At 51.0% G+C, this 27,139-nt stretch overlaps 1 protein-coding gene and 1 long non-coding RNA gene across 12 annotated transcripts; one reads left to right on the forward strand and one right to left on the reverse strand.

Moving 5' to 3' along the window:
- Window positions 1–4,225: 4,225 nt before the first annotated feature.
- Window positions 4,226–6,193, reverse strand: LOC139363679 (uncharacterized). The gene is made up of 2 exons (XR_011624398.1): window positions 6,061–6,193; window positions 4,226–5,693 (listed from the first exon to the last, which is right to left on the reverse strand). It is a non-coding gene; the product is annotated as an uncharacterized lncRNA (long non-coding RNA).
- LOC105483977 (alpha-1,3-mannosyl-glycoprotein 2-beta-N-acetylglucosaminyltransferase) lies at window positions 5,640–27,139 on the forward strand. 11 transcript variants are annotated; one of them, XM_011745071.2, is made up of 3 exons: window positions 5,640–6,110; window positions 7,430–7,853; window positions 24,574–27,139. In XM_011745071.2, the coding sequence occupies exon 3, from the start codon at window positions 24,700–24,702 to the stop codon at window positions 26,035–26,037; it is 1,338 nt and encodes a 445-aa protein (XP_011743373.2). In that variant the 5' UTR covers window positions 5,640–6,110; window positions 7,430–7,853; window positions 24,574–24,699; the 3' UTR covers window positions 26,038–27,139. The 11 variants fall into 11 exon arrangements, with proteins under 11 accessions (XP_011743373.2, XP_011743377.2, XP_011743376.2 ...); XM_011745075.3 differs by lacking the exon at window positions 5,640–6,110 and adding an exon at window positions 6,120–6,245; XM_011745074.3 differs by lacking the exon at window positions 5,640–6,110 and adding an exon at window positions 6,132–6,269.

Consider the following 27,139-nt stretch of genomic DNA (forward strand, 5'->3'; position numbering starts at 1 on the left):
ACATGGTTTCACCTGATCCTCATGAGAGCCTTGCCGGGGTGAAGGCCAGGTTTCACTGTCCTCGCTGTATGAAGAGGAAACCAGATCCCTGGAGTCCACGGAAATGAGAGGAGCCAGGATCTGAGCCCGCACATAAATATTCATTGAATTCAACTAATACAGAAACATATGATTCTTTTAAGGTAAACAGAATGTCCTTAAGAAGCTCATAATCTAATTGTGGAGAAATGTTCAAAATATGTTTTATTACTTATTTATTTTTGAGATGGAGTTTCGCTGTGTCACCCAGGCTGGAGCACAGTGGCGCATACTCCACTCGCTGCAACCTCCGCCTCCCAGGTGCAAGCGATTCTCCTGCCTCAGCCTCCCGACTAGCTGGGATTACAGGTACGTGCCACCACGCCCGGCTAATTTTTGTATTTTTAGTAGAAACGGGGTTTTACCATGTTGGCCAGGCTGGTCTCAAACTCCTGACCTCAGGTGATCCGCCCACCTCAGCCTCCCAAAGTGCTGAGATTACATGCATGAGCCACCGCACCGGCTCCAAAATAAAAATAATTAAAATAACCATACAAGGAATGAATAAGGCGAGAGCAGACATACTTCAGTGTGAAATGAGGCAAGAAAGTGCTGCGATTTTTTAGGGGACTGAGGTAACTTTTATCCCATGACCGAACTGAACTGAAATTTCTGTGTCCTCCACCCCAACCCCCTTCCAGGTTCCTGCTGAGTATTCCGGGTTTTGCTAGAATTCCTTATGACACATAGAAAGTCTTCAGCTCTACACCGTAGCCACGGGGACGTCTGGGCTTGTCGCATCATCTTCAGTCCTGTATTTACGGTGCAACTCGGCCAAAACAAAAAAGAATTTTTTTTTTTTTTTTAATTTAAAAAGTCACAGGGAACATGAAAAGGGGGAAGAGGGAAATTTGTCTTCAGTGTTCCAGGAAAGTCCACCCTCTCCTTCTAGGGGTGGATCTTAGTGGATCTAATGAATCACACATGAAAAGAGACGAAAAAGACGAAGGAGTTTCAGGAGAGTATTGACCAGGTCAAAGGAAAGGGTGGGGGAAAAGAGCCATGAAATAATTGGGAGACAAACTTCTGGGGGCTTTTGATTGACTGGATGTGGGAATGTTGTGGAAGACGTCTGGCCTGCCATTTCCTGAGAATGGGACTGCTGAGAGAGGAGCCGGGAGGAGCACTGCAAATTTCGCTTTGGACACGTGAGTCATCTGTGAGGGGACCAAGCTGGGAGGGCAAGCAGGGAACTGGACACGTGGCCCTGGAGCACAGAGAGGGGCTTCAGCAGGCATATTTAGGTGTTGCCATGGTTCCAATGTTCCCTCCAAAACTCATGTTGAAATTTAATTCCCAAAGTGGCAGCGTGGCGAGGTGGGGCCTGTAAAAGGTGATTGGATCATGAAGGCTCTATTCCCACTAATGAATGGATTCATCATGGGAGAACGGGCAGCTTTGTAAGAGAGGAAGAGAGACCTGTGCTAGCACCTTAGCACGCTCACCCTCTTGCCATGTCATGCCCTCAACCCCTCAGGACTCTGCAGAGTCCCCACCAGCAAGATGGCTCTCAACAAATGCAGCCCCTCAACTTTGGACTTCTCAGCCTCCAGAGCTGTAAGAAATAAATTCCCTTTCTCTATAAATTACCCAGTTTCAGATGTTCCTTGTTTTTAATTTTTAATTTTTTTTTTTTTAATTTTTTGAGACGGAGTCTCACTCTGTCGCCCAGGCTGGAGTGCAATGGCGCGATCTCAGCTCACTGCAACCGCCGCCCGCCCCGGGGTTCAAGTGATTCTCCTGCCTCGGCCTCCTGAGTAGCTGGGATTACAGGCGCCTGCCACCACACCCGGCTAATTTTTATATTTTTAGTAGAGATGGGGTTTCACCATCTTGGTCAGGTTGGTCTTCAACTCCTGACCTCGTGACCCACCCACCTTGGCCTCCCAAAGTACTGAGATTGCAAGTGTGAGCCACAGCACCTGGCCCCCGTTTCAGATACTCTGTTATAAGCAATAGAAACAGAGGAAGTATCTTTGACATGGAGTGGATACTGGAAGCCATGTGACTTCTGTGGGATCATCTCGAAAGAAAGTGTAAAATGAGAAGACACAAGGGCCCAGGAAAGAGCCCTAGGGAACTCAGCATTTGCACAGCAAGTACCGGGTAAAGGGAGAAAAGTGAGAAGCCTGTCAGGAAGCTGAGGAGTAGTAGCCAGAGGAGGGGGAACCCAGGAGAGCATGCTGATATGGGAGTCAGAAGTGTGTCAGAAGGAAGCAGCTGACAATGTCAGAAGCTGCCAAGACGCACAATAACATTGAGGGAGGAAGTGACTGTGGTTGTTTCTTTATGGGCCAGAGTTTTAAAATACCAGGATGCAAGGGCATCTAACAAATAGCAAATACACTAACTTTTGTATTTTGTACCTACCAGACTTCAGACTAAAAAAAGCACAAAGAACACTTGCCAGGGTACGGAGAAGCCCAGGAAATTGCAAGAGATATCCAGTTTCTGAAATGAATTACCATTATCATCTGAATAAATAGTGTGAAAAAATATACACCTGAAAAAATGTGTGAAAATGGCCAAGAAAACATCAAGGTCACTGGGGGAAGACTTTTACTGCCAGTTATTAAAATTTACTATCAGCTGTACTGACTAGAACAGCTGCCAGAATACATAATTCAACAAGCCAGGATGGGAAGCCCTGAGACTTGAGCTTGGTGGGGACCGTACGTAGGCCCTCTGGCTACCTTCTTTCTCGATGAATAGGTCACACATCTAACTCCCTTGCAGTTAGGTTCACCCACTCAGGTGCCCTTGAGTTAGACTGGAAAGGCAGAAGGGAGCGGAGGCCATTTTCCTGCTGCTTCTCATGTAAATGCGAGGCTTCCACAGGAAAGAGGGGTCCACCTGTATAAAGAGCCCAACAACCGTATTCTCCAGATGTTCAGTCCCTCTTCGCCCCCCCAATCCAAATGACAGTCTGAGAGACTGACCACGGAGACTCCACCTGCTGGTCCTCCAGGTGGAGTAACTGATAACAAAAATCTCTAGCTTACTCCTAAGTGTTTATTCTGAAGGCAGAGAATGTACAGCAAGACCAGACTTTTGGCCCAGCTAGCGCTGACTATGCAATATCAAAATTCCACGTAAACAGACTTAAAAAGCAAATGACAAACTGGGAAAATGGCTGTAACATAGGTAACAAAGGGCTGATATTCTATAAAGAGTTCTTGCAAATGAATAAGACAAAGATGAATCCAAGTGGGCAAAAGATATGCGCAGGCAATCTGCAAAAGTGATGCATAAAAACAGGTTCAACATTACTAGTAATCAGTGGAATAAAACTTAAAACAACAATGCGAAACCACTGTTCTATCATATTAACAAAGATGACAAAAAATGGTGTGACAGTGCAGGGTGTGGAGAAAAGTTGATGTCGAAGCTGTGCCGTCTTTCTATATGTCTTTCATATTAATCAAACGCCTTCAACAACGAGCACCACTTTTGACATGAGTTCCTGGACTTTATCCTTTAAAAAAAAACATGACGTGCACATAGATTTAGCTACAAGTAATTTTGCAAAAGTGAAAAGTTGAAAACAACCCAAATGTACAAAAATAGGGGAGATAATTATGGTACATTTGTATAATAGTATGCCACTTGCTCATTAAAAATGCCATAGAAGTATATTTTTCATAGGCTTATTTCTGGCTGCTGGAGTTACAGGTGGTTTTTGCTTTTTAATTTTATCATTTTCTATTTTCCTGTAATTATTGCACATTTTTAATAACAACGTTTTAAAACTGGCAATTATATGGTGAAAAGGGCATTAGTAAATTCTGAAGCAACTGAAATTGTAACTGACCATTAATAAATAAACATCATTACATACTAACATTTACCTTAAATAAACTAGATTTCATTTTTCTACTATGGGAGGAAAGACCTAAAATACAAATTGACTCGAATTATAAAGTTACAATTCAGGAATATCTGTCTTTGAACTGTGAAATTTGTACCTGTTATGTGTGTGTGTGTGTGCGCGCACGCGTATGTGTATAAAAATATTTGGAAAGATATCCACTAGTTTAAAACAGTGGTTCCTTTCAGCAGGGTGGGATGAGAGGGGGACAGGAGACAATTTTTTGTTTACACAACTCTGTATGACTTGTTATAATAAGCATGAAAAATCGAAGGTCACTTAAGTAAAAATGGTTATAATTATGAAAATACTTAGAAATATGTAAAGTCTCTATGGTATGATTAGAAATCATAATGCAAAATATGTATACTGTGCTTGTAACTATGTTCATATATTTCCATGTGAGAGAAGCCTGAAGGGGAATACTCTACAATGAAAATAGTTGTTCAAGTTCATTCATTCGTTCATTTATTCCACAAATGTGTGCTGAGCTGCTACTATGTGCCAGGCAACTGTTGCAGGCACCTGGATACAGCAGGCAATCAAAAGTCAAAAGTGCCTCCACTCAGGGAACTTAAATTTTAGTAGCGGGAGACAAACAATACATGGTAAACACAGCGAGTATTTTAGGAGGCGGTGAGTGAGTGTCGTGGGAAGAGCGGAGCAGGCCAAGGGAGACTAGCAGTGCTCTGGGTCAGGGCCACGTTTAAATAGGTCGGTCAGGAAAGGCCTCACTGAGGTGACATGGGAGTGAAGATTTGAGAGAGCTGAAGGGGTCAGTCCTGGACACGCCTGGACGGGGGGTTTTACAAGTAGACAGCAGCCAGTGCAGAGGCCAGAGGACGCGGACATCAAGTCAGACAGCTAGGCAACCAGCGGGTTGGCCGGCTCTGCGGCCATTGTAAGGACTTTGGTAAACTGAGGAGCCGCTGTGCAGCGTGGAGCACAGAACCCACAGGATCCCTGCGGCTGCTGTATGGAAACCCGGCGACTGGGAGCGTAGGGAGGGCAGGAGACCGAGGTACTCAGGCGAGGGATGAAGGGGGTGCGGACATGTTGAGTGCTGCATCCTAGACACAGACTTAAGGTAGCGTCAACAGGATTTCCAGTCAGGTTGTGTCGAGGGTGTGAGAGTGAAGCTGGCTCTTCCGGCTCTGGCCTGAGTAAATGCAGCCGCCATTAATGCTGATGGGAAAGGCAGGCGGGCGGAGCGGGTTTGGAGGTGGGGGAAGAAAGGGTCTTACTTTCTTCTTCCTTGGAATAATATATTCCAAGCAATATAATTAAGCAATATATATTTTCTCCTTTAAGAAAATTCCAAATATTATGGTATCGTTCCAAATAAAAAAATCATTTCAAGAGTCCTGACGCAGCAACCATTACACTCCCGGTAACGGGAATGTTCAGTCCGTCCGTGCTCCGGAGACATCCCACCGCAGAACACAGGCCGGCAGGCCGGGCCGAGATTCCGGCGCTCGAAAAGCGGGGGCAAAACGGAGGCTGCAAACCCGTGCCCAGTCCTGGTAAGATTCTCGAAAATGTCGGGAGAGCGCTGCACAGGAACTTCGAAAACGAGAGGCGGCTCCTAGGATCCAGGGTGCGGGAAAACCGCGGGGCACATTTGGAACTCGGGTCCGACGTCTGAAGGAGCGGAGGCCGCTTCCGAGGAGCCCGGGGCACGCCGGGAACGGCCAGGCCGCCCTCCTCCCGGCAGCCTCGGGGGCCCGGCCACAGGGACCAACAGCACCTGCCGGAGGGCGGGAAGGTCCTGCCTCGTCAAGGGAGGCAGCGAGAAACGGCCGCGATGAACGAAATAAAACCTTCCTCCACTACTGGGACGCAGCTCGCGTCCGAGGAAGCAGAACACACAGGCCGCGGAGCTTTCCGAAAGGCTTCGCGCCGGGACCCGCGACCAGCACGGAGGCCCCCACCCTTTTTGAGAAGCCGGGTCAAGCGGGCCGTGGCGGGGCGACCTTTGGGCGGAGGCAGAGGGCAGGGCTGCCCCGCACAGGTTCCGCCCCCACTTCAGCGTCCTCGCCCCGCCCAAGCCCCGCCCAGCAGCCCAAGGGCCAAACCCCCGCGACGCATGCGTGCTGCTTCCCGCGCGCCTCCACCTGCCGTGCGCTTCCGCCGCTGGCCAGGCTCTTCTGCCCCTCCCCCTCCTGTACGGCCGCCACTCTGCGCCCGGCTTCGTTCTCACAACCTGGTTCTGCCCACACCTGCCCTTCAGCCTCGTGAACAGTGGCTGTCGAACAATCTCAGGCCCTGCAGACCCACCTCCCTCGCTCCCGTGGTGGCGGTGGTGAAGGGCTGGGGACGTGGGGTAGAAAAATGGGCGGGATATGGGAGGCCGCGGTGCCGGGGCCCACTTCCGGAGGACGGGCGGAAGTGGCTGCGGTGGATGGTGGGAGGGGGAAGGAGTGCGAGGGGAGGGCCGGGCCGCTGGGGGTCGAGGGGGTGGGGCCTGGGCCGGCGCTGGGGATCGGGCCTGGGGCCTGGATTGCTACCGGGGCGGGCCGCGGCTCTTAGCCGAGGCGGGGCGGGCGGGAACCAGGTAACGAGCCGGCTCAGTTAGGGCGAGGGTCGTCCGCAGGGCGGCCGGGTGGGGGTCGGAGTCCATGGAGGGTCGCAGTGTCACCCCCTTCTCCTGTGAACTCGGGGCACGGGGTTCCGGGGGAAGGGTGGGAGGAGTTACATTGTTGGAGGGGGTGGAGGTCGTGTGGACGCCACGCCCCTACAGGAAGGAAAGGAGAGAGTGTGTGTCTGTGTGGGGATGTGTGTTTAGGAATAAACTTGGAGGGGATGGGGCGACATCCGGGCTGAGAAATAGGAACACTGTGGGGGCTGCTGCAAGCAGGACTTGGGCCTTAAACATTCCAGGAGAGTGTTCTCGGGAGTAGCCCCGGGAAGGACTTTAACAGAGGTTGGGAATTATATCTCTGGCACAGTTTTGCAAGCGGAGGGGGAGCTTAGTTGAAGGAAAAGGAGCAAAGAATGCATGTAGAAGATGCCAACGTCTCGGTCTGGAAAGGATTCATTAGTTTAGTTGAAGAGGGCTGGTGGATTAAAACACTTAGCACCCTAAGAAGCTTGGGAGATTCGATTATTATGTTGGGCTTTAAACAGGCGGGCAGAAGAAAGGGCATTCTCTTCTCGATTTCTTAGAAGACAGTCTCCGGTTACTTTTCTGTGGCGAGAATGGGTACGACCCATCTTTTATCCTGAATCGCGTATATGTTTGTACATATATAATGTTTATATTACATGTGTTTGTATATAAACACACTATTGAGGTGACTGTGTTCTGGCGTGCGATACGTGAGTTAAGTAGGTGCTTTGTATAACCTTGCGGAGTGTTTAAAGTTTTTTGATGATAGAATCTAGTATGCACTCTTAGGTGGGGAGTGGAAACTAGAAGGTTTTAGGACTCTCTTTGGGTATGTGCTAGATTAGAGAGTGTTATAATGTTTAAATGTTCTGCAGGTTAACACGAAAATCTGCCACCTGGGCCATGCCGCTTCTAAGGCCTGTTTCGTATGAGCCTCCGCAGAAGACAGATGGGCCAGTTCTTACAGTGGATAACTTCCCCTGCCTGAGCAAGAGATGGGATAGTATCTGGGATCTGCCCATCACCAGACTCTGAGCTTAATAAGGCAGCTGAATGAAGGGAGGTAACGGACCCCTGAGAGGGGCACTGAAGTCTGCAGTGGGGGGGGAGGGGCCTGGACACACCCCTTCCCCCCCAGACTCCTCCCTGTCAGGGTCAGCTCAGCCATGGACTTTGGACCTGGATAAGAAGAGAGAAGCTGCACTTTGGTGGATCTGATTTGGGATTCTCAGTTTTGAAAATGGAGTGCTGAATGGGGGTTTGATGATCTCCTGGGGAGCAACTGAGACAAGAGGAAAGGTAAGGCTCCTGTCTCATTTCCCATTTAATGTCTTACTGCGCGTGTGCAGAAGTTGTTGAGCGGCGAGTTTGCAGAGGCTATTATTCCGGAAATCTTATCCAGATGGGTGCACTGGAAGCTGCACCTCTCCATTACTCTGTCCGGGTGTAGACCTGTTCCCCATCTGTCCTTACCCAGGCTGGATGAGTGACTTGTAAGGGATTGTGAGCAATGGCAATTGAGGGGTTTGGCCAAGGAGAACATGCAAATAATTCAGGCTTCCGAAGGGAGGTTGGATTAGATTACCTTTAAAGGCCCTTCCAACGCTGAGATAATAGGATTCCAAGTCAGTCTGGGTTAAGACTGGAATGGATTACCTAGGAGAGGCAGCTGCTCTGTTTTGGGGAGCTAACTGAAAAGGACTGCTGGTGGGAGGAGAAGGCGGGAATGGTCTAGATCACCTCCTAAATTGTCTCTCTTCCTCTTTCTATAACAGGAGCTTAGCCCATGAAAGCTCAGGAAAAGAGCAGAGGAACCGAACACAGGTTTGGGAATCAGGAAGGAGTACTTGTGTTCTAGCTTTGACTTTTTTAGTCAGTGTGCAACCGTACACAGGCCATGTTCTCTTCACCTACAAAATGGGGAACACTGACTTTCCAGGTCCCTTACAAGTTGTTACAAGGAGCGAATGAAACAATGAAGGATTTTGAAAAGTATCGGGTCCATGTACATAGGAAACAATAGCATTGACATTGCTACATGTGCCTTAAAAGCGCAGAAACAACTCTGAATCAGGAGTTCTGTATTCTTGTTGAAATAGTGTTGGCCGGGCGCGGTGGCTCAAGCCTGTAATCCCAGCACTTTGGGAGGCCGAGACGGGCGGATCACGAGGTCAGGAGATCGAGACCATCCTGGCTAACACCGTGAAACCCCGTCTCTACTAAAAATACAAAAAACTAGCCGGGAGAGGTGGCGGGCGCCTGTAGTCCCAGCTACTCCGGAGGCTGAGGCAGGAGAATGGCGTAAACCCGGGAGGTGGAGCTTGCAGTGAGCTGAGATCCGGCCACTGCACTCCAGCCCGGGCTACAGAGCAAGACTCCGTCTCAAAAAAAAGAAATAGTGTTGTGCTGGCAGAAGCCTAAGAAGATGTACTTAGGTAAAAGCCTGAATTTGTTTCATCATCTTGTTGTTAAGCAGTACTTGGGATCATCAAGTTGTAGAACAGGCGAATGGATCCAAGGAGAACTTGGATTGAAGATTCTTGCAGATACTACATTGGTCCTTATGGCTCTGCAGTCCAATTTCAGTGTGCCCCTTTGAGGTAGCTGATGAAAGAGGGGGTGGAGGGATGCCTAAGCCTTGAGGGCAAGTGTCTGACTAGGAATTGGTACTGCATTTCTTGGAGTGAATGGTGGTCTTTGCCTTCCTGTGCCATATCCTCGTTATCTTTCCAGCTCTTTAAGATGACGTTGCTTTCCAGACTGACATCTTTTTGCCCTTCGTATTTTCTCAGGCTGTATTCCCACTAAAAGCAGCCCTGTTTGTCTTTATCTTCTCACTTCCTGTCTGCTCCCTTCTTCAATTCCAGTTTACCTGTGCCAAGATGCCTGCTTTTCCCAGTGACCACACACAGCAGAAAGGAGAGGTGGAGCACAGTGTTGGGAATTTGGAGAGACAGTAGGATGTGGTGGCCTGGGCAAAGGGCAGGAAGCCTGGCTTCTGGCAGTCTCTGCCTCTCCCTAGCTCAGTAACACCCAGGCCTCACGTGTTCCTTGAGGATGGGTGCCAGTGAGGTCATCTGCAAACTGAAAATCCTGTACTTATGCCTTACTTTCCGTGTTAAATTTTTTTCTTCCACCGCCTGCCCCAATCTTTCCTTTTTTGCCACAGGAGTTTTCCTCACTCCCTCCAGCGGCCTGAGCGGTGGGCGGTGGCCTGGGTGGAGCTGCTGCTCCCAAGCTGTTCATTCTCCTCTGATTTGATGCCTGGGGCAGCCCCTTTGAAGCCAGGCTGCTCCTTGATAAGGTGTGGGTCTCAAGGTGGGTATGCCACCTTCCCCAGCTTCACCCAGCACATTTCTGGTGTTGGTCTTTGCTTAGATACGGGTCACAGTGGTCCCTCAGGGACATGTGATGCCACGGTGCCTCCTCAGCCGTCTCTGGGATCCCAGGTACCAGGGAGTTGTGTATTTGCGTAGTGCTTCCATCGTGTCATCCATCAATCTGTTTTGTCCGGTTTCCCTCACCACTTTGTTGTGAGGAGAACACAGCAGGGATTCTTTTCCCAGTTTGAGGGGAAGCTTCGGAAGCCCTGAGTGGGAAGGGTTTGCCTAAGGGTAGAGTGGTCGGCACTGAAATCACCTCCCAGGGCTGTGCTGTTTCCACAGCATCTGACCTGACAAGGGCCATCTGGGTCCTGCAGACCTCCAGGGAGAGAAGCTCTGTACCCGCCAGACAGCCACTCTGGTGGAACGTTTCCTCCTTAGAGTGAGCAAGCTTTCCTCTCCCTGACCTTCTCACCCTCCGCCCTCCACCTGACCCTCCATGAGACAGGCCTTTCAAGACAACCGTTGGCTTTTTCACAGGGGCACCAGGATGCCAGGGCATGGCACTCAGCAGGTGTCAGGCTACTTAGCCAAGAGCAGTGATAGACTTCACCAGACTGTGTGTGTGTGTATTTCTTTTTTTTTCTTTTTCTTTTTTTTTTTTTTGAGACAGAGTCTTGCTCTGTTGCCAGGCTGGAGTGCAGTGGTGCGATCTCAGCTTGCTACAACCTCCACCTCCCAGGTTCAAGCTATTCCCCTGCCTCAGCCTCCCAAGTAGCTGGGACTACAGGCACGCGCCACCACGCCCTGCTAATTTTTTGTATTTTTAGTAGAGACAGGGTTTCACCATGTTGGCCAGGATGGTCTCCATCTCCTGACCTCGTGATCTGTCTGCCTTGGCCTCCCAAAGTGCTGGGATTACAAGCATGAGCCACGGTGCCTGGCCATGTGTGTATTTTAACTCAATTATTTATATCCTTCTTTATTCCAAAAGGAATTGGAGGTGGCTAACCAAAAGTTACATTTCACAGACATTGTTTAGTGATTATTATGTTAATCTTTCCTCTTTGACCTGGATGAGATGAATTTCTGGGTCTCCATTGTGGGGTGAGGGAGAATGGCAAACAGAGAGATTGGGAGGCAGGGAGAAGGGAAACAAAACACTGATTTTAAACATTTGCTTTTACTTTTTTTTCTTTGAGATGGAATCTCACTCTGTCACCCAGGCTGGAGTTCAATGGCATGGTCTCTGCTTACTGCAACCTCCGCCTCTCAGGTTCAAGTAATTCTCCTGCCTCAGCCTCCTGAGTAGCTGGAATTACAGGTGCACGCCACCACACCTGGCTAATTTTTGTATTTTTAGTAGAGATGGTGTTTCACTATGTTGGCCAGGCTGGTCTCGAACTCCTGACCTCGTGATCCGCCTGCCTTGGCCTCCCAAAATGCTGGGATTATAGGCATGAGCCACCGCACCTGGCCTGCTTTTACTTTTACTGATGTTTTCAAGCCAACATATGTTTTAATTTAAGGGCATGAATTCTTTCCAAATTGTAAAAAATGTCAGGGATCTTGGGCATGGTTTATGGGAGGGCAATTTCCTGGAGCAGTTTTCACTTCCTTTTCATCCTTTCAGTTCTTTTTTGTTGGTGGTGGAGTGGGCAGGAGAGTATTGTTCCTCCTAATTCTGGTTTAATCCTGTGACTGTTTATCCTCCTGTTTTTTCTTTTTGCACATAATCCAATCCCAGGCCCACCCCCAGAATCCTGGGCCCTTGTTGCTATCCTTCTTACCCCCAGTCACTGCTCCCCATGTAACCTCTATCAAGAGTTCAGAGCCTCTTTTCAAACCCAGGTCAGTTTGGCACTCATTTACCCTGGTTTCTTGCCTCTCAGACCAAGTGCTTTCTTTTGCCTCCATCACGCCCATTCTGATTCTCTAACCAGGCCCTTTCTTTTTGAGATGGTCTCTTGCAGTCCGGGAATTTCTCCTTTTGAATTTTCCTGTGAGCCTTGGGATTTAAACAAAGGGTGGTAGAGAGGGGGTATGCGTTACAGTGCACAAACAGCCCTCATACTGTTTCCCCTTCACCTGCCTTAGATGGAGAAGTATCAGGGTTAGTGGTGGGAATCTGACATCTCATGGGCTGATCTTCCCCCGCCTTTCAGCACCCCCTGATGTCTGTCCTTTCTCCTGGAAGGTGATTTTGGCTACTCATGTCTTGGATCTACAAAACAGTGTTTCCCAGCCTTTTCACTTTTAGGAAACATAATTGTTTTTTCCTTTACGCCTGACACCTAGTGTGAGTGTGCAGAGCCCCCAGGCCCCTGACTCTTGTTCATTAGAGAAACATAAGGCAGAGGTGACAGACAACTGGCCTCTGACTGGCACACCCTCCTGGGCTCGAGGCTCCTGCCACAGTGCACACAGTCAGCTAAAGTGGAGGCTACGGGCTTCCTGCACACTGCACACGGCGGGCCTCGGTGGGCCTGCTCTTCTCCTGCTCCTCCTCCAGGTCTGGGCTCTGGCCACTTCCGCGGAGGCTTCAGGGCAGCGCCTGAGAAGACACAGAGCCCTCTTAGAACACTGGCGCTGGAGGATGTGTGCGAGGGTGGATGGGGGGGGCGCGCAAGAGTGCCCCGTCTAAAACCTGGCCGTGCTCCCCACCGGGTCTTGTGGCTTCCAGCATGTTGGCATTTACCCTGAGCCTCAAACTAGTTGTCTGTAGAATGGGGATGATAATGCCCACTCCGCAGAGCTCCTGAGGCTTGAAGGAGAGCCCGAGGGAGGGTTTGGCCCCTGAGGCCTCTCACTATGCCTGGTAACCCTTTAGCAGTTTTGATTTAGGTCCTCGCCTCCACGCAGGGGCCTGCAGGGTACGCCGGGCCCTTTGTTTCTCTAGAACCCTGTACGATTCGTGGTTTCATGTAGAAACAAGTTAGTGAGCAGTCAGTTCAGTCAGTAACCACAGGCCTCAGAGTTCCGGGCTGCTGCGTGCTCTGGCACACGGGGGAGGGGTTGATGTCAGGGGCGTGGGTCCTGATCATATGGCAGCAGCCCTTCTAGGGGAAGTCAGCTACCCAGCAGCCAGTAGCCCTCGGCTATCCACCCTCACTGCCTGGGGTCCCATGGTGAGAGTGGGCATCCAGCTTCTGCAGAGGGCCAGGCCGGACGGAGCTGGGGAGGGAGTGGGGCTGGCTCCTGGCTTGCACCGGCCTCGTGGAATCCAGGCCTCAGACCTGATCGCTGGCGAAACAGGCTCTATGCGCCAGAGCCCCTGGTGGTCTGCCTCTCCTCCTCCTGGCCAGACTTTGCTCCTGGCTCAGCCACAGGTATTTGCTATGGAAGAGCTGTCCCTCCCTCCCCTCGGTGGGCCTGGGTCCACCTCCACCTCCTCTTCAGTTCCGCACCTTCCTCCCCTTTAAAACACCAGCCAGACGCAGACCGGTTCTGGGCTTTTCCATGGTGCTCCCGCCAAAGCTTGTGACCCAGTCCTTCCTGCGTAGGGCTGGTGGGCCTACCCTGCTGACAGGTCTCTCTGTTTTCTTTACTTAGAACTAACGCTCTCATTCCCCACCCACAAAGGAAAAACGAAAGGGAAGAAGCCACAGCTGGCCCTGGCTTGCTTTGGCACAGGTGTTTTCCCCCAGCCCCGCGTCGGGCACCCTGGTTCCTCTTCTGCCCTTGCCCCACGCGCCCTGGGGCCCCCACCCAGGCTCCCTCAGCCTCCCCTGGGTTGGGGCGGGGGCACCGGCTCCCAGCCCTCGGCCTGGGGTTTGGTGAACGCCTTTCCTGGACCGCGGGCCCACTTGAGGCGCGGCTCCAGGCAGGGCGGCTGCGCTGGGGGCCGAGGGCAGGGGTGGGGTCGGGCGTCCACCCTCAGGGTTGCGCCAGGGAGCAGGAAAGCCGACTCCCGAAGTTGGGGGCCTGGGAAAACTTGGGCCCTGGGTTGCCTGAGAAGCGGCGGGGAAAGGAGGCGGGCCAGGGGGAGGGGGCCGCGGACGCCGGCCGGGGGGCGGGACGCGGAGGGCGGTCGGTCCCGCCCGTCAGTCCGCCCCGCCCCGCCCCGCCCCGCCTGCCTGGGAAGGGCCACGTTGCCCGCCCGGGCGGTCCGGCCCCGGCGCGCCGCAGGAAGGGCTGGCGAGTCGAAAGGCGAGGCGGCCGCGGCAGCGCCTGGGCACCGGGCTCGCTCCCTGCGCCCCCGGGCGGGCCAAGTTCGGGGCCAGGACGTTGGGAGGCCCGGGTGAGTAGCGGTCCGGGGACGGAGGTCTGACCGGGGAGGCCTCGCGGGCGGCGAGAGGGAGCCCCAGGGACGTCGGGTCGCCCGAAAGCCCCGTGCCCGTGAGCGCGGGCGAGAGGGCGCTTGGCTGGGGAGCGGCCCGGGCCGACCCGGTCCCAGCTGCGCCTTAGTCCTTCCCGAGCCGGGAGGGTGGAACTTCGCTTCTGCTTTCGGAATCCCGGGCCTCCAGCTGTTGGAGGAGGGAGGGCTCCGCGGACTGGGGAGGATGTTGTGAAACTCGGCCCAGGGCGTCCGTGGGTGCGGGGCAGGGAGGGGGTGGGAGTGCCCGGAGGGTTTGCGGAGCGAGGCTGGGGAGGTGGCCTTTCCCCCAACCTCACTCCAGCATCCTTTCCCCAAGTTAATAGAGGTGGATTCTCCTCGGCAGAAAGGAAATGTTGACTCAGTGTTGAAAAATATGTATAATAAATTGGCAAGAAAACTTTTCTTCCTACCTGTTTGCTAACGTGTGTGGAGTAGAGAGCCCCGGGACGCGCAGTGCCCGCCTCTGGTAAACTCTAGTAGAGGGACTGTGGCTGGCCGGCTCTGTCTCCCGCAAGGCTGAAGCTCACTTTGGTTAACCCTTGCTGCTGTAGCGGGTCTGCTGTTTTGTTTTAGAACATCACTGGCTGAGAAGTTGTCCAACTTTATTTTCCGTCTTTTACAATATTTTTTCAGGCCATGTAGCCTTTGCTCTTACATGCTCACATCATCCAGGGTCTGCCTTCCATCAGGAATCACTGGGTCCTGGTCCTTCCCAATTCCAGGGACCATTGAGCTCACCCATATCCCTGCTTCTGTGTCTTATTCTCACTGTTAAAAGCACTGCAGTATGTCTGATCTCAGTGGCCTGTGTAACAAGGGAAACTCATTATTGTTTGGGGCATTAGGGAAATTGTCACTATCCTCAGTATCCAGGCACTGGTACCTTGTGATGAACCAAATCAACCCGTCACCTTGTAGATGAGAGAACTAAGGTACGAGTGGGTCAAGCGACTTGTCCAAAGTTGCCTTGCTTGCTGGCTGGATCGCCTGAATCCCAGGCCTCATGCCTTTTGTGGCACTTGTATTTAGCTCTTCTTTTCCAGGATGAATAACCTGTATCCTTTCCCTCCTAGGTCTTATTCTCTAAACCCTTGAATTATTTAGTGTATCTTCTCTGACTACCTTTCTTTTTTTTTTTTCCATCCTGAAATTATGGGCCTGGTACATGATACAGGAGTCCAGCCAAGGTCTAAGAATGAACATGAAAGTAGTTCAGTTAGATTTCCATTATCTGTGACATGTCTATATTTTCTGGAATTTTTACGTAGTGCTTTTTAACATTAAGCAAAGCAGAGATAGAAGGGAAAATCTGTTACCATTTCTTCCACTTCTATACTTAATTTTAAAGCTAAATATAACTTCTCTCTTATTGCTCATGATTGGAAGTTGACTATCTGGTGTTCACTTGCTGTTTAAGAAACGTTTTTTGCCAGATAAAGGAAATAGGCTGGAGAATACCATGGCATCAGAGTGTTAGAAAGGCTCTCACAGCTCCTAGGCAGTCCTTCAAATGATTCAGAAACTGAGTGAGCCCCGTAGGGGTGGGTAGCACCCACCCAGAGCCACCTGGGTTTTGGCTGAAGGGTTTGGTACTGAAAAGACACACTTCTCATCTCCCACCCTGGTGCAGATGTCTTTGTACTTGGTGGTGTGGATTGGCTGTGTCACTTCCCTAAAGGAGTTGTGAAAACTCCAGAAAATGGAAGTCAGTTTTGAGTCTGTGCCTTGCATGCCAGTCTCATAATGATATCGTTAGGAACTCAGGTCAGGATTAAGGACAGTTGTTCTACTTAAAAAGGAAGGTGTAGCAGATTGTATTTTCCCTAAAGGGCCTCACCCGTAAGTATCCCCTTCCACATGTAGTTATCGTTTGACATTGTCCACTTCCCACCCAGTGGTGGGGTTTGTGATTCTCTCCCCGTGAATGTGGATAGGAACTTGTGGTTCCCTCGACCAGTGAGTAAGACAGACCTGATCCAAGGCTGAATCAGGAGCAGGATACACCTTCGCCTGGCTTGCTCGCTTTCTTGGAACACTCACCTTTGGAATGCAGCCACCACTTCCAGTACGTTTCCGGGCCACATAGAGGGGTTCTAGCGAGCACCCCTGCCAGTAATGTCTCAGCTGCTGCCAACATCATCCTGCAGACATGTGAGAGACCTGAGAGCCTCCAGGGGAGTCGAGCCTTCAACTTTTGAGTCTTTCAGCCTCAGGCATGGTAGAGCAGAGACGTCCCTCCTCTCTGTGCTGCACTGTCCACATTTCTGACCAATAAAACAGAAAGAGTAAGTGATAACTGTTGTTTCAAGCCACTGAATGTCGAGGTAATTTGTTATGCAGGAGTAGATACCTAATAAGGAAGGGGCACGAGTGGAGACAGGGCCTCAGTGTTCGGACTTTGAACTGAGCACGGAGAACAGGGAGGACTCTTGCCCTGCTTGTCAAGATTATCTAGATTCTCTTTTTCTCATCGCTGCAGGTACTGCTGGCTGCATAATGAATCACCCCAGAACTCAGTGGCTTACAGCAACAGAATCATTTCATTAACGTCTCAGCTATGTGGTTCTTGCTTGTGGTCTTTCACACGGTTGCAGTCAGGTATGGCTGGGGCTGGGATAATCTGGAGGGCCGTGTCCTGTGTCTAGCAGTTGATGCTGGCTGTCAGCTGGGACCTTAGCTGGGGCTGTCAGTTGGAATACCTAGAGGGGTCATGTCCGTGTAACGGGGTCCTGTCCGTGTAGCAGGGTCCTAGGATTAAGCATCTTAAGAGGACCAGGTGGAAACTACTGCCTTTTATGAGTTAGTCTCCAAGTCACATAGCATCTCTTCTTCCCAGAACCAAAGGGAGGGAGCACAGACCCTGCGCTCTGGAGCCAGGACTGTCTTTGTCACTTGTAAGAGGAGCGTATGGAATGGGATATGTGCGGTCATCTTTGGAAAATGTAACGCTTCACGCTCTTGCTGCTGCTTTGACCATCTTTCCCCCGGTTTCGCTAATAGTGTGAGCAGTCTTCCATCTAGCCACTTGAACCTCACGCATGTGCCAAGCACTGTGACGGGCACAGAAGTCAGAGTCTTCTTTCCTAAGGAGGAAGGTGGGAGTCAGGTGCGTGTGGCCACAGATTCTGTTACGGTGTGGAGAGAGTGCTATGGGAGTGTAGCCACAGGGAGGCCTGGCTCTGTCTGCGATGTTGCAGAAGGAGTCACCTGAAGTGGCCTGAAAGGATGTGTGGGCGGCTGGCAGGGTGTGCCATGGGCCAGATTTCAGGGTGAGGGGCCAGCTGGAGCAAAGACCCAGCAGTGTCCAGGTTTGCTTATTGGGGAAAAAGCATCCTGCTGAGGCCGGAGTGCAGGGTCCCTGGGGTGGGTGGTGGGAGGTCAGGTTGGAAAGGGATGTTTGAGCCAGTCTGTAAGAAGGGCTTTGTATGTCATCATAATGAGTTTGAGTTTTATTTGGTGGGCAGTGCAGCCTCTGATGGCTTTAAGGCAAGTTAATGTGACCAGACGTGCTTGTCAAGAGGGATGCACCGTTGCTGTTGGGAGGGTTTGTGAGAGGGAAGCAGGATAAGTGACAGGTAGACCAGCTGGGAAACTACATCAAGAGTCCAGACTTAAGACAGTCCTTCCTACGAAGGAGTGAGTTCAGGTTAACGGGCTAGAGGGCTTGACAGGGGCTGCTAGCAATCAGTGAGTAACTTTGTACTTCCATTCTCACAGTTTTGAAGTTTTTGGGCCTAGACGTATTTCCGAATTCAGAATTTTTGGGGTTTTGAAAAGGTGATCTGGTGAATTTACTCTGTAGTGGAAGATCAGAAGCAGCACAGCATAAGCCACCATGTTTATTTCTGTAGCAAAATGTATGAATAACCACAGCAGGAGAGATAAAAGACTATAAATAGCCCCATATTAGATCAGATCAGATTTTAGCAAATGAGCTTGGATGAGGCTTTACTGCCAATTGAGTTTAGAAAACTTCTGTTTTTTAGTGCTTCTTGGATTTGGCAGTTGCAGTTGAGGAACTGTGGATGTGTTTAGATCCCAGGCACATCTGCTGAATGTTGAGGGCCCTAGCACAGCGGCTTGGTGGTGCTGGTGGAGCCAATCCCTGTCTTCATGTAGCTTGCAGCTGAGGGGACTTGAGAGAAATCGAGCAGGTGGTTGCGCTCATTGCTGTTGGTGAAGGGTAGGTGGACCTTATGTGGTCCCAGGCGTCAAGGAAGGCATCTTGGCAGAGACACGACAGAGTGTGCCAGGTGAAGAAGATAGGGAAGAGCAGAGCTGGCTCAAGGGCACATGCACAGACCCCAAGGGTAGGGTTGGCCATTGGGGTGCCCGATGGGAGTGTGGTAGAGCGGAACAAAGAGAATGGGGAGAAAGGAGTGAAGTAACTGACCAGTATTTACGTGGTCATGCCGGGCACTGTTCTAAACACCTAACATGGCTTATCTCATCTGATCTTCACAGCAACCCAGTTTGAGTCTCAGAAATGTGACAGAACGTAGGGTGACGCCTCTGGGCTGTCTGGCTTGCCTTTGTTACTGCTGCACGCTCCTGATGGTGGCCTGAGCAGTGCTTCCTGGAGGATCAGGTCACCGCTGCTGGCCAGGGTCTGGGCTTGACCGTCCTTTTGGGCACAGCCAGCTGTGAGAGATGTGTGGCTCCTGGTTCCTGTGTGTGCACACAGCACTAACTTCCAGGCAGAGCTGAGGATCACATCCCAGAAATTACATGGGTAAACAGTAGGAAAATAGCACTGGGGCCCAGGATGAGCCTATGTGAAGAAGCAGGTGGGCTGGAAATAGGGGTGTCATGTACTCTTACGGCAAGAGGAGCAAGTTTGAAGCACAGGGCTGTGGGGTGGAGAACAACGGTCCAAGCACTAAAGTGGAGGCCAGGGCTGGGCTGGGGCAGCTTTTCCTGTGGGCTGTCCAGCCACTGCAGATGTGTGCAGATTTGCTAAGTAAAAACCCAGTCAGAAGATTGCTTTGACCTGCCTGACTTAGACGGGTGGGGCAGGAGGTCCTAAGTGTCAGGTAGTGGGTGTGGGCCACAAATTCTAATGTTTGCAGAAGAGTAGAAAGTCATCTAAAGCGTGCGGAAGTCGTCTGGAGGGTCCCGTGAGGCTTTGCCATTAGGGCTTGCAGGTCGTTGATAAGTCAGGGACGGGCTATTCCTCTAGCCCCCTTTTTTATTTCTTTTTCTGGGATGGAGTCTTGCTCTGTCATCCAGGCTAAAAGGCAGTAGCGCCATCTCAGCCCACTGCAACCTCCGCCTCCCAGGTTCAAGGGATTCTCCTGTCTCAGCCTTCCAAGTAGCTGGGATTACAGGCGCCCACCACCACGCCCAGCTAATTTTTGTATTTTTATTTTAGTAGAGATGGGGTTTTGCCATGTTGGCCAGGCTCCTGACCTCAGGTGATCTGCCTGCCTCGGCCTCCCAAAGCTCTGGGATTACAGGCTTGAGCCACTGAGCCCAGTGTGGCCCCGCCCTTCTAAGCCATGCAGAGCAGCACTTCGGTGAATAGAGTTCAGTCCCTCTTCTCCATCCCCATACTGTTATATAAAGTCGTTTTCTTGCACAGTCATTTAGGAGGCGAGAAGTTGGGAGACAGGGAATCCTGGCCATCAGATTGGAGGGGAAGTTCCAACATGGACAACATCCTGAGGGGAGAGCGAAGAAGAAACTGAAACTCTGCCGGGCACCGTGGCTCACTCCTGTAATCCCCGCACTTTGGGAGGCTGAGGAGGGTGGATCACTTGAGGTCAGGAGTTTGACACCAGCCTGGCCAACATGGTGAAACCCCGTCTCTCTTAAAAATACAAAAAGTAGGCCGGGCGCGGTGGCTCAAGCCTGTAATCCCAGCACTTTGGGAGGCCGAGACAGGCGGATCACGAGGTCAGGAGATCGAGACCATCCCAACATGGGCTAACATGGTGAAACCCCGTCTCCACTAAAAACAAAAAACTAGCCGGGCGAGGTGGTGGGCGCCTGTAGTCCCAGCTACTCGGGAGGCTGAGGCAGGAGAATGGCATAAACCCGGGAGGCGGAGCTTGCAGTGAGCTGAGATCGCGCCACTGACTCCAGCCTGGGCGACAGAGCGAGACTCCGTCTCAAAAAAAAAAAAAAAAAAAAAAAAAAAAGTAGCTGGGCATAGTGGCAGGCGCCTGTAATCCCAGCTACTCGGGAGGCTGAGGCAAAAAAGTCGCTTGAGCTTGGGAGGCAGAGGTTGCAATGACCTGAGATGATCATGCCACTGTACTCCAGCCTGGGCAACAGACAGATCGAGACTCTGTCTCAAAAAAAAAAAAAAAAAAAGGAGATAAAGAAACTGAAACTCTTCTGTGCATCACTCTTTTCTTCCACATAAAGTTTCTTAAAAATCAAATATGGGGATATGGCCCACAGCTCTGAGTAGCTTCATCCATGTGTGTGGCCCCAGCTGGGCACAGCAGTGAGGCCAACTGAAACAGTGTTTGCCTGAATTCCTCCGCCACTTGATGACATGTATCTAATTGATCTGTAGTGTGTGAGCCCTGACATAATAGGAATTTAATTGCACAGGTACGTGGAAATGGACTTGAGGTTTCTGAGAAGGCATGTCCTGGAGCGGTGGGGGTGGTTGGTTTCTAGGAAGAAGACAAGTGGTGGTGAATGCTGGTAGGGGCTGGGGAAATCTCCCCAGGAGGGAGACAGAATCCAGGTCTCTTTAGACGCCCTTCAGGATCAGCCCTTTTAAGCCAGATCTGCTGGTTTGAGAGCCCAGAGCCTCAGAGATTAGATCTGAGGCCCAAGGTTTCAACCAGGATTAGAGAGTAGGCTGTGAGGCAGAGGGTGACTGGCAGAGCTGTCGGTGTAAGAGGGTGCATGCCTGAAGCTTCCAGGTGTGAAGGGTAGATCAGAGGCAGGACAGTCAAGGAGTTATGGTCTGGAAGGCCAGCTGGCTGGGAATTCAGGAGTGTTTCAGATCCTTTCCAGTAGTGTGGTCTGGTAGAGCTTAGAGGGTAGGTGGGACCATGCCTTTTTCTCATTGGTTTGTGTCCTGATTCCTTCCCAGAGCCTGGCAGAGAGCAGGTGTGTGATGCATGTTGTCAGGTGACTGACGGAGGAATTCAGGGCGAACAGATCATCTCAATTTGCCTTGCTGACGTGCCCAGCTGGGGCGACACTGATGGATGAAGCTATTCAGAGCTATGGGCAATGTCTACATATTTGACTGTCAAGAAGCTTCATGTGGAAATAGCTTCAAACTTACACAAATTGCAAGAATAAAAAATAGTATAAGGATACTCGTACACACTGTCTTTACTCAGATTCACTTGTTAATATTTTGCTCCATTTGCTCTCCCTCTCTATGTATGCAGTATATTTTTGTTCTGAACCATTTAAGAAGTTGCATCCATTCTAAGAATTGGAATTAATCAGTTATCACTGATACTTTAACCTACTGTCCATATTCCAACTTTGTCATTTTACCCAATAATGTCTTTTTTAAAAAAGTTTTTTGAGGTTTCATTGACATACAATTGATATAAATATGTGCAATAAACTGCATATAAAGTGTACAATTTGATGTTTTGACAAATACATGTGTGTGTGTATATATATACCTATAAAAGTATCACCACAATCAAGATAATAAACATATTCACCTTTCCAGAAGTTTCCTAAAGCCCCTGTGTAGTAACTACCCCACTGCCCTTCTCTGCCTCCATCCCCGGGCAACAACTGATCTGCTTTCTGTCATATAGATTAGTTTCTATTTTCTGCAGTTTTATGTCAATGGGATCATAGTGTATATGTTCTTTTTTATTTTTCCCAAAAAGACCCATATTGTGTATTTATTTGGAGATTGAACACAATTGTGTATGTCAGTGATTTATTCAGGTTTTTTTGCTGGATATTGTTCCATTCTATGAGTAAACCACAATTTGTTTATCTGTATTTCCCTGTTGATGGGCCTTTGGGTTATTTCCAGTTTTGAGTGATTATGAATAAAGTTACTATAAACATTCCTGTATAGGTTTTTATATGGACATGGCTGAAAGTAGAAAGGAAGTGGGGCATGCAGGAGAGACAGTGGAAAGGAAGTGTGGCATGCAGGAGAGACAGTAGAAAGGAAGTGGGGCATGCAGGAGAGACAGTAGAAAGGAAGTGGGGCAGGCAGGAGAGACAGTAGAAAGGAAGTGGGGCAGGCAGGAGAGACAGTAGAAAGGAAGTGGGGCATGCAAGAGAGACTGGGGTTGGTTGTAACAGCCTGTTATCCCTGGGGAACTAGCTCACTCACCAGAGGACATTATGAGGGTTCTGCCCTGGCCCCCTTGTGATCCAGACACCTACCACTAGACCCCACCTCCAGCACCACCACACTGGGGGTCAAATTCCAGCATGTGTTTCAGAGAACAGACCATATTCAAGCTATATAGCGTAGCTACATAATTATTATAACACTATTAATAAGACCATCTTGGCCTTGGGAATTTTAAGTAGCACCTTTATTATATATTATATTTCTTTGTGTATTGACTCTGTTTCTGGAGCTTAAATTCTATTTCACTGGCTGGTCTGTTTGTTTATGTACCAGTACCACACAGTTGTAATTACGGAGGTTTTGTAGTATGTGATATATGTATGTGTGTGTGTATATATTTATAATTTTTTTGAGACAGAGCCTCACTGTCTTGCCCAGGCTGGAGTGCAATGGCACAGTCCAATCACGGCTCATTACAGCCTCAGCTTCCCAGACTCGGGTGATTCCATCTCAGCCTGCTAAGTAGCTGGAAACGCAGGTGCATGCCACCATGCCCAGCTTTTTTTTTTTTTTTTTTTTTTTGTAGAGACAGGGTCTCTCTGTGCTGCCCAGGCTATTCTTGAACTCCTGGGCTCAAGTGATCCTCCTGCGTTGGCCTCCCAAAGTGCTGGGATTGCAGGTGGGAGCTACTGCACCTGGCCAGTATGCAGCATTTTAATATCTGGTAGGGCTAAATCCCTCCTCACCTGGCCAGTGTGCAGCATTTTAGTATCTGGTAGGGCTAAGTCCCTCCTCACCTGGCCAGTGTGCAGCATTTTAATATCTGGTAGGGCTAAATCCCTCACCTGGCCAGTGTGCAGCATTTTAATATCTGGTAGGGCTAAATCCCTCCTCACCTGGCCAGTGTGCAGCATTTTAATATCTGGTAGGGCTAAATCCCTCCTCACCTGGCCAGTGTGCAGCATTTTAATATCTGGTAGGGCTAAATCCCTCCTCACCTGGCCAGTGTGCAGCATTTTAATATCTGGTAGGGCTAAGTCCCTCCTCACCTGGCCAGTGTGCAGCATTTTAGTATCTGGTAGGGCTAAATCCCTCCTCACCTGGCCAGTGTGCAGCATTTTAATATCTGGTAGGGCTAAGTCCCTCCTCACAGCTTATTTTTACTGTTTTCCTAGTTGTTCATGTGAACTTTATTGTCAGTTCATCTAGTTCCATAAAAAGGTATTTTTATTGGGATTTTTGATGATGCTGAGATGTCCTGACCAAGAAAAAGGGATGTTCAAATGTTCTTTTGTGTCTTTCAGGAATGATAGTTTTGTTCACATACGTTTTGAATGTTTAAGTTTATTTAAGTTTATTTCTAAATATTCTCTCATTTCTCTGGCTTTTGTAAGTAGGGTTTTCTCATCCATGTTTTCTTCTCATGAGTCATTTGTGGATATAAAGGCTATCCATCTGTGTATGTTGATTTTTATATTTGATTACCTTGCTCAGTTCATTGATAGTTTGGTTTAGTTTGTTACTGATTTTCTTAGAGTTTTCCAGGCATATTCTCACAAGTAAAGATAATAGAAATAGTTTGCTTCTTTTCCACTTCTGCTTTGAATTTTTTTTTTCTTGGTTCATTTGCATTGACTGCTTCCTCCAGCAAAATGTTAAATAACCCTGGAGATGATAGGCAGCTTCATTTTGCTCCTGACATTCGTGGGGTGCCCCTGGTGCTTCCCTGTTAGGTGAGGGATTAATTTTAGCCTTGAGGCGTGATATTTGATTTTAAAAATCAGTAATCTTGGGGCAGTTGGGTTAGAGGAATGGTAGGCGGATGCTCTCACTCCTTGCTCCTCCCTCCTCCTTCCCCGCTGGAGGGAAATGAGTTCCGACAGGTGGAAAGAGAGGAGTTAGGATTCTTTTTCTCTCTCCCTCTACCAGCATCACATTCTACCTCTCCCTCAAGAACATGTTGCTGAGAGTCAGCATATACGTGGACTCCGCAGAGAGCTCTGGAATCAACCTCCTGGCCCTCCTCCACCCTCACGCTTGGCCTTTGCCTGCCCCCCACATTCCTCTACCTGTGGGGTGTGGAGCCACACGCCTTTGTGTGACGGTTTGTTTTCTCTCTCCTGTCTTTAGGTGCATGGCTGCTTGCTAATCCCATAGTCCAGAGGAAGCATCCCCAGGACTGCAGGCAAGGAAGCCGGGCAAGCCGCGGGCAGCCTTGAACCCTCCGCTTGCCTGCCCTCCCCAGTGGGGGCCAGGATGCTGAAGAAGCAGTCTGCAGGGCTTGTGCTGTGGGGCGCTATCCTCTTTGTGGCCTGGAATGCCCTGCTGCTCCTTTTCTTCTGGACACGCCCAGCACCTGGCAGGCCACCCTCAGTCAGTGCTCTGAATGACGACCCTGCCAGCCTCACGCGGGAAGTGATTCGCCTGGCCCAAGACGCCGAGGTGGAGCTGGAGCGGCAGCGTGGGCTGCTGCAGCAGATCGGGGATGCCCTGTGGAGCCAGCGGGGGAGGGTGCCCACAGCGGGCCCTCCCGCCCAGCCGCACGTGCCTGTGACCCCAGCGCCAGCGGTGATTCCCATCCTGGTCATCGCCTGTGACCGCAGCACTGTTCGGCGCTGCCTGGACAAGCTGCTGCACTACCGGCCCTCGGCTGAGCGCTTCCCCATCATCGTCAGCCAGGACTGTGGGCACGAGGAGACGGCGCAGGCCATCGCCTCCTACGGCAGCGCGGTCACGCACATCCGGCAGCCGGACCTGAGCAGCATCGCGGTGCCGCCGGACCACCGCAAGTTCCAGGGCTACTACAAGATCGCGCGGCACTACCGCTGGGCGCTGGGCCAGGTCTTCCACCGCTTTCGCTTCCCCGCGGCCGTGGTGGTGGAGGATGACCTGGAGGTGGCCCCGGACTTCTTCGAGTACTTCCAGGCCACCTATCCGCTGCTGAAGGCCGACCCCTCCCTCTGGTGCGTCTCGGCCTGGAATGACAACGGCAAGGAGCAGATGGTGGACTCCGGCAAGCCCGAGCTGCTCTACCGCACCGACTTCTTTCCCGGCCTGGGCTGGCTGCTGCTGGCCGAGCTCTGGGCCGAGCTGGAGCCCAAGTGGCCGAAGGCCTTCTGGGACGACTGGATGCGCCGGCCGGAGCAGCGGAAGGGGCGGGCCTGCATACGCCCCGAAATCTCGAGAACGATGACCTTTGGCCGCAAGGGTGTGAGCCACGGGCAGTTCTTTGACCAGCACCTCAAGTTCATCAAGCTGAACCAGCAGTTTGTGCACTTCACCCGGCTGGACCTGTCCTACCTGCAGCGGGAGGCCTATGACCGGGACTTCCTCGCCCGCGTCTACGCCGCTCCGCAGCTGCAGGTGGAGAAAGTGAGGACCAATGACCGCAAGGAGCTGGGGGAGGTGCGGGTGCAGTATACCGGCAGGGACAGCTTCAAGGCCTTCGCCAAGGCTCTGGGTGTCATGGATGACCTTAAGTCGGGGGTTCCGAGAGCTGGTTACCGGGGTGTTGTCACCTTCCAGTTCCGGGGCCGCCGTGTCCACCTGGCGCCCCCGCCGACGTGGGAGGGCTACGATCCTAGCTGGAATTAGCCTGTCCTTCGTGGGCCCCTCCTTACCACATCATGAGCTGAGGTGGGACCACAGTCCCCAGGCTGCATCGGCCTGCCTGTGTTTCCCTCTTAGGTGCATTTATCTTTTTGATTTTTCCGAGTGGCATTTAAGTGCACAAATGATAACGTGAGGATGATTCTCCCGTTCTCAAGGGAGTCAGATCAGGGGAACTATTCTAGGGTATGTTGTGGGGTATTAAGCAGGAAACCACTGTGTGGTAGGGGACACTGGGCTTGTTGAGGCCAGAAATGTCCACGTCCTGAGTGTTCTCCTGGAGCATGTGCGGAGGGTTTGGCAACGTTTGCCCTCTTGACCAGACCCTTCTCCCTGACGTGGCTTTTCCAGCCAGGGCATGAGCCCTCCTTCTATACCTGTTCCCTTTCCCCCAGTGGGGGCTGGGTCATGGGAGAAGGGGACATATTTGTGGCCAAAATGATACTAACCAAAGGGGCTGCCTTGTCAGGGCCTGGTGGAGTTGGTGGGTCACTGGGGCTCACTGCCTCGTCCTTCTCTCCTGTCTCTGACCCCCACTCAGCCCTTCTCTCCCTGCAGCCTAGCAGTTTATCATTCTGAGATGGAAAGTTGAAGGGGGCAAGGGAGACCTCTCCTCAGTCTATGCCCAGCTGTCAGGGGAGAGGTGCAGGGAGGAAGGCCTTGTGCTGGGACAACCGCTCTCTTGCCTTACCTCGGAGAGGGACTGTGCCCTGACCCCTCCTTTCTGAAAATCAGTCCCCTCCCTGTTGCTCTAGGAGGCTCCTGCTGGCTTGGTAGAAGACAGAATTCGATCCGCGTGTCCCTTTTTCCTCTGGGGTTTGGCGCATAGGCTCCTCCCTGCAGGCTGTGGCTCTGGTGGCCTCTCAGCATGAGGTGGAGCAGTGACCAGGACGCCTCTGGCCCAGTGCTGCCCAGCCTCCCTGCCCACTCCCAGGCGCCCCATGTCCTCACAGGCCAGGATGCCATGGCAGGGTGGAGAGGACTTGGTGGATTTTTGCTTCTTGCCTGACCTCAGTTTCATGAAAGAAAGTGGAAGCTACAGAATTATTTTCTAAAATAAAGTAAAGGCTGAATTGTCTGAAAAATA

This window comes from Macaca nemestrina, chromosome 6 (assembly GCF_043159975.1).
Source record: "Macaca nemestrina isolate mMacNem1 chromosome 6, mMacNem.hap1, whole genome shotgun sequence".
Classification (NCBI taxonomy): domain Eukaryota; kingdom Metazoa; phylum Chordata; class Mammalia; order Primates; family Cercopithecidae; genus Macaca; species Macaca nemestrina.